We start from the raw sequence: 6,801 nt of genomic DNA on the forward strand, positions 1-6,801 counted from the left end.
TCCAGTTGTATTCAATTAGAAACTGATTTTAAAGAATTTGAAAAAGTTGAGGAATTTGAGAGAATTGAAGAGATTTCATAGTTTATTTTAAGTATTCACAAATCCAATCTCTTTCCATGAGATTTCGAGGGAATGAATCAAAATTTTACATGAAATCTCAACCAACCAATTTAAATTATATAAAAATCCATGAATTTATAAATTCATTAAAATCTCTCAAATTTCCAATTGAATAAAACGCCTTTAGTTTGAGGAATCCTTTATGTAATCACGGATCTCATTTTTTAAGATATTACAACTTTGTAACTTGTTGGTGTTGGAAGCTTTTTTTTTTTCCCTTCGAACGGGTTGAAATTTCCGGTAAGGTTGTTATCGAAGCCCATTTAAATGAACCTTATCCTCTAATATGCATGTGTTCTTTTTGTCGTATTAATGCATATTGTACTTGTTAAAGAAAAAAACATGGATTAATTACAGACATCAATATTTCTTTCATACAATAAATCTAACGTAGAATACTTAATAAACAATAAACCTAATATAAAAGATTCAATGGATCTAATATAAACATTTACGAAGAGATGAAGAGATATGGAGGAGTGAGACAAATCCCCTTTTACTGTAGGGTTTTTTTTTTTTTTTTTTTTTCAATTTCCATGGCCAAAATTGTGAACTTGTTCTAAGTGCTCATTGACCATCCCAGACCCAGACAAAAAACCAGTCAAATCAGCAAACCTCCTATTAACTCTCACACAGTGCCAGAATCGTAAATAACAACCAAATGCAGGGCATTGCTAATCGAAATTTTAGCGACCATTTTAGATTATGGTATATAAGGGCCCCATCTTTGTCCCATCCATCACCTGCACACTGTTTTTTTCCTATCTTTCCTCCTCTGTCCTTAGTTAGCTTCCATCACTCTCACTCACAGAGATTGCACTGAGGAAGAACAGGCACTCACTCTTTTAGATCTGAAAAACCCACAAACGCCAGAAATCCCTTACCATTAAGGACGACCTGGTAAGCATTTTCTCTGCTACTTTCTCTCAGCTTTTCTGTGTGTGTCTTGGGTTTTTGGGTGTTTGTTCAAGTTCTTGAGGGATCTGATGTGTTTGGGTTCTTGATTGAATGTGGGGGTTAATGGGTTTTGGTTGGTAATGCATTTTTTCTGGGGGTAATTTCTTGGTGGGTTTTGTGTTTACTGTAGTGAATTTGGGTGATTTTGTTTGTGGGGTTTGTATTTGGGATTGGGCTTGATAAGTTTTGTTCTTGATGATTGGTTGCTGGTTATGAACTTGGAATCTTGGATTTAGTGATTTGATTTGGTTAATTAAGTGGGATTTAGTGTAATGTACTACCAAGATTAGTGCTTTGTTTTTGGTGATGAGAAAATGGGAGGAAAAGAAGTTTCCTGTCTTGATTATTGTATTCTTTGTTGTGGTTTTTAAGATTTGGAATCTTTAGTTTTCTTTCTTGACACTCCAAATTCAAAGGAAGAAAACTAATGATATGGTTCAATTGTTTATGGTTCTTTGACTTGGACTTGGATTGTAGTTTTGTTTAGTCCGTAACATGATGTGAGTAGCGTGATCTGTGTTTGGAACTTCAATTTTCACCAAAATTTAATTCTTCTGGGTTCAAGGTATTCGTCGTTGATAGATGTGATTTCCAGAACCCAGAAGAAATATAGAGGGTTATCTTTGTACTAATGTTTAGAGAAACTGCGTTGTGGTTTTTAATACCCAACTGAGGTTCTTTCATGCTTGTGATCGTTTTTATGCTAGTGTCCTTTTGCAGATTAGCTAGCATCTTATATGACTGAAGCCAAAGAATTTGTGCATTATTTGTCTGGTCAAGTTCTCTCTTGCTGTTTTCGAAAAAGCATAGAATGCCTTTTGAAAATTTTGATGATGCAGTTTAGGTATTAGGCTAAGCAAAAATGGCTGTCGCGGATGCTCAAAATCCTCGTGTTGGAGAAACCACTTGCGGTTCTTTGCTGCAGAAACTGCAGGTAATTTATATTTTTACCTTTGGTTGTTTGTCTTTTTCTTCCCCACAGCTTCTTTGTATGTACTTTGAAGATTAGCTATTGAACGAATCCATGATTTTATTTAGGAAATTTGGAATGAAGTTGGCGAGAGTGATGAAGAACGAGACAAAATGCTTCTTCAGTTAGAGCAAGAGTGCCTTGATGTATACAAGAGGAAGGTCGAGCTGGCAGCTAAGTCAAGAGCACAGCTTCTTCAGGCATTGTCTGATTCCAGACTTGAACTTTCCAGTCTTCTATCAGCTCTTGGAGAAAAAAGTTTTACTGGAGTTGTGAGTACTTGCATACATCTTCCTCATATGTACTGATGATTTGTTATTGCTACATTAAAGCATGTTAATAGTACTATCAAAGATATGGTAAGTAATAGTGAACTGTTAATTTGATTACAGCCTGAGAAGACTTCAGGGACAATCAAGGAACAGCTTGGGGCTATAGCGCCTCTACTGGAACAGCTGTGGGAACAGAAAGAGGAGAGAGTGAAGGAGTTTACTGATGTTCAGTCTCAAATTCAAAAGATATGTGGAGAAATTGCTGGGAACTCGAATCTCAGCGAGAGTCCTGCGGTTGATGAGTCTGATCTATCCCTGAAGAAATTAGATGAATTTCAATCCCAACTTCACGATCTTCAAAAGGAAAAGGTAAAAATATCTTGTCCTCATGAACATGACAAGTGCACTATCACAGTAGTCTACAGTTCATGTGGAATACTATGATAATGTTAATTGCTCATTTGATCTGGCAGAGTGAAAGATTGCACAAGGTGCTTGAATTCGTGAGCACAGTGCACGATCTTTGTGCTGTACTTGGACTGGACTTCTTGAGTACTGTTACAGAGGTTCATCCTAGCTTAAATGACTCAACTGGTGTGCATACCAAAAGCATTAGCAATGATACTCTATCTAGGCTGGCAAAGACTGTCTTAGCACTAAAAGAAGATAAGAAGCAGAGGCTGCATAAGGTATTCTTTTTCCTTTTTTATCCATTTATTGTGGTTTTATAAACAATTATTGTGTTTACCAAAAAAAATAAACAATGATTGTTGGATCTTTGAATTAAAATTGACTTCTGTCTTCGCTCTGAAGCTTCAAGAGTCAGCAACTCAGCTCATTGATCTGTGGAATCTGATGGATACCCCTGACGAGGAAAGGAGATTATTTGAACATGTAACCTGTAACATATCAGCTTCAGTAGATGAAGTGACTGTTCCTGGGTCTCTTGCGCTGGATCTGATTGAACAGGTATATGAAGCATATTGATGTTCAATGGTTTGTCAAACAATGTATCATGGTTTACTCATTTCTTCGATTTTTTTTCAGACTGAGGTCGAAGTTGACCGGCTCGATCAGCTGAAGTCAAGCAGGATGAAAGAAATTGCGTTCAAGAAGCAAGCAGAACTAGAGGAGATATTTGCTCGAGCTCATGTAGAAATAGATACAGAAGCTGCCAGAGAAAAGATTATGGAACTCATTGATTCGGGGAATGTTGAACCTACTGAATTACTGGCTGACATGGATGATCAGATAGCGAAAGCAAAGGATGAAGCTCTAAGCAGAAGGGATATACTGGACAAGGTTGAGAAATGGATGTCAGCCTGTGAGGAAGAGAGTTGGCTTGAGGACTACAATCGCGTAAGTAAACCCTCTCTCAAAATATATCTGCTTACGTGTGCATGTGTATTAGGGAGTGGGGATTTTAGGAATTCATATACCCTTCACCTTTCTTGTCCGCTCCCCATCATTGGAGGTTGAACTACCTAGACCTTTCCCTTAATAAAGAGACTGGTATTACCGTACTACTAGAGCTGGTGGAATCAGAGATTTTATACCTGTGATGCTTGTTCTTTGTAATTACAGTAGATGGTAGACATGCTTGAATTACTTATTGCCACTTAATAGTTCCAAGAATGAAGCTACTTGGTAAAAAGGGCCTGGCCAGTGCCTGCGGAGAGTCCGAACATTTTAACCACCTACCAAACTATATTTAAGCATACAGGAAAATGTGATCATTTCATGGCTGGACTTCGGTAAAAAGGGCCTTGGGGGGAGGTTGGGCGTATGTGTGTTCTTGGCTTGGAGTCTTGCCTTTTCAGGGTGGTTAGTGTAGTCATTTAATCATTAAACCAATAACTGGCTGAGGAGAATCTACTTTGCATCTATGCAGCCCACTTGAATTTTGCTGATTCTTTATACTTGAACCGTTTGAAGTGTTTCATTCTAACCAACATTTTCTTGCTCGAACAGGATGAAAACAGGTATAATGCGAGTAGAGGTGCGCACCTAAACCTCAAGCGTGCAGAGAAAGCACGTATTCTGGTTAACAAAATTCCAGGTATGTGTAGAATCAAGGGATAACACAACTATTATGATTGTATCTTACAGATGCAGAACTGACAAAAAGTGTGGCTCATAAGTATATGGAAGTTTTGTGTGGCCTGTAGTATTGTTATTGATAAAAGAAAATTAAACAGTGCATTGTTGCCAATTAGCACCTTTTGATTACCCATTACCTCCAAATTCTTATTATTTCATTTTCTTGGCAATGCAGCTCTTGTAGACACGTTGGTAGCCAAAACACGTGGGTGGGAGGAAGAGCGTGGCATATCATTTACTTATGATGGTGTTCCTCTCCTTGCTATGCTGGATGAGTATGCCATGCTGAGGCAAGAAAGAGAAGAAGAAAAGCGGAGGATGAGGGTACGTTTTACTTGAATAGATAATCAAATGCTTATTGATGATTATATGAGGTGATTACATTTTCACTGATCATTGTACGAGTTCTGATATGTGCCTGAGTATGAAACCAGTTGCGTTTTATTTGACCCAAATCCTAATCTGACATTACTGTAGTGTGTATGGTTTTGGTTATTACATAGCAGTCTGACTTTATTGTCATCATGTATCAATTGGGATTATGTACGATGGATTTTGCAGGATCAGAAGAAGTACCAAGAGCTACAACATACAGAACAAGAAACCATATTTGGTTCAAAGCCTAGCCCGGCTCGACCAGTTGGCACAAAGAAGGTAGTAGGTCCCCGTGCAAATGGTGGCCCCAATGGAACTCCTAGCAGACGGCTTTCACTTAATGCTCATCAAAATGGAAGCAGGTCTGTAGTGAAAGATGGGAAGAGAGATCTTAGGCCCGTCGCTCCTATGAACTACGTTGAAATGGCAAAAGAGGATGCTGCCTCCCACATTTCTGGCACTGACACGGTTCCGGCTTCACCATAATTAATAAGGGAGAGTACTGTAGGTTACACAGCTCTGTCGAAGTTTAGCGTTTTTACTTGTTACTGCAGTAGGGATATAATGTATGAAACAGTGAGGGTAAATTGGAGAGTGAACTGTGACGTCTGTACCTGTGCATGTTATGTTTTGGCATTCGGAGCTTTCTAAATACATGTTGCTTTCTTTGTTCTTCAAGTTTTGATCTATATTGTAGCAAGCAAGCATGATGGTGCCTGTGCCGGTAACTATTCTGTGTTGGAAATAAAATCCTGCATCTGCATTCTCGCCACTTTTATTGTTTTGCTTTGCATAACTGGTACACCATATCAAAAGTTTAATTTGAATTTCCTGTCTTGGTTGCAACGAACTTGGTAATCTATGCTGCTCATTCGTATACTAATACTAGTAAGAAAACTTTAAAGTTATAGGGAATTGATTTGAACACACATTTTTCCCAGACACCCCTTTTTATATATGTTCATTGGATTGAATAAGTTAAACAGACACAATTGACATGACTAACCAAAGATATGTAGGAGGATAAATGTGTGTATCTTTTTCCAAACTATAATGATGGGTACGAAATTCCTTCCTAGATTTTCTTTCTTGAGATGCAAAGCATGCTGAGGTTAACGTTGCTTTAGCTTACGCGCCCCCTCATGTCTGGCTACACTCGAGCTAAATACATGGACAACACAAATCATGTAATGAAAATCACTGATGGTTAGGTTTCATACATGGACAAACCTTACATGATACTATGAATAAAGTTCAAGATTTACCCCCAAAAGAATAAGGCAAGAGGAGAAGTAGTGCGTTTTATATAAGCTCATTCAAAATCACATTCTAAACAGAATTTTGTTGTACTTCATTGTTGAAGATTCAATGGACCCAGGAAGAAATCCTTATACAGGTTTTGTTATACTACTGTGTTTCGTAGCTAGGATACAAAAATAAGCTGAAATTAAAAAAAAAAAAAAGAAAAAAAAAAGGAAAAAAGAAAAAATATATATATATATATAGATAAATGATAGATCTTTCAATTTCACCATTCTAAGGGGCTTATGTAAATTATTAGGGTCCCAATTAATAAGTTTAGCTTTGAGATTTAGAACTATTTTCTATATTGGCATTAACTTTATTTTATCTTATGGGTTTGTAAACTAACAAATTTGTCTGCCAAGGATGCCTTTGTGTTATCTACAAAATAAGCCAGTTAATAAAATTTGTCCTCGTGGAAGAGGTGGATGATTCAAGAGAGTTTCTAAAATTTATTTTAAAACAAATTGGGTAAAGATATTTTTTTGGTTCCCTGGTGATCACCATCTAGTGCTACATATCTATTGCTTATTACAAATTGGGGCATTTTTTTACAAGATATTTTAAATAATTTTATTTAGCGTAAATGCGAGAAATCCCAAACAAGAAAAAAGATACATAGTTTATTTTTTTTTATTTTTTTATCTACAATAATGGAGGGTGGGCTAATCTTACAATTGACTATTAATAATGTGGTTCAAATTT

The 6,801-nt window shown here is 36.9% G+C and overlaps 1 protein-coding gene across 1 annotated transcript; it reads left to right on the forward strand.

The window, feature by feature from the left end:
* Positions 1-877: 877 nt before the first annotated feature.
* On the forward strand, positions 878-5,566 carry LOC137742637 (65-kDa microtubule-associated protein 1). The gene is made up of 10 exons (XM_068482557.1): positions 878-1,020; positions 1,917-2,011; positions 2,116-2,319; positions 2,440-2,688; positions 2,793-3,008; positions 3,133-3,288; positions 3,367-3,678; positions 4,291-4,378; positions 4,595-4,743; positions 4,981-5,566. The coding sequence occupies exons 2-10, from the start codon at positions 1,940-1,942 to the stop codon at positions 5,278-5,280; spliced, it is 1,746 nt and encodes a 581-aa protein (XP_068338658.1). The 5' UTR covers positions 878-1,020; positions 1,917-1,939; the 3' UTR covers positions 5,281-5,566.
* Positions 5,567-6,801: the final 1,235 nt, after the last annotated feature.

The sequence above is a fragment of the Pyrus communis genome, chromosome 8 (genome assembly GCF_963583255.1).
Source record: "Pyrus communis chromosome 8, drPyrComm1.1, whole genome shotgun sequence".
In the NCBI taxonomy this organism is placed as follows: Eukaryota; Viridiplantae; Streptophyta; class Magnoliopsida; order Rosales; family Rosaceae; genus Pyrus; species Pyrus communis.

Excerpts from the sequence above, each read along its gene's own strand:
- LOC137742637 (XM_068482557.1), top strand. The coding sequence starts at position 1,940 with ATGGCTGTCGCGGATGCTCAAAATCCTCGTGTTGGAGAAACCACTTGC. Across the intron at positions 2,012-2,115 it reads CTTTGCTGCAGAAACTGCAG|GAAATTTGGAATGAAGTTGG; the intron begins GTAATTTATATT and ends GATTTTATTTAG. Across the intron at positions 3,679-4,290 it reads GGCTTGAGGACTACAATCGC|GATGAAAACAGGTATAATGC; the intron begins GTAAGTAAACCC and ends TTGCTCGAACAG.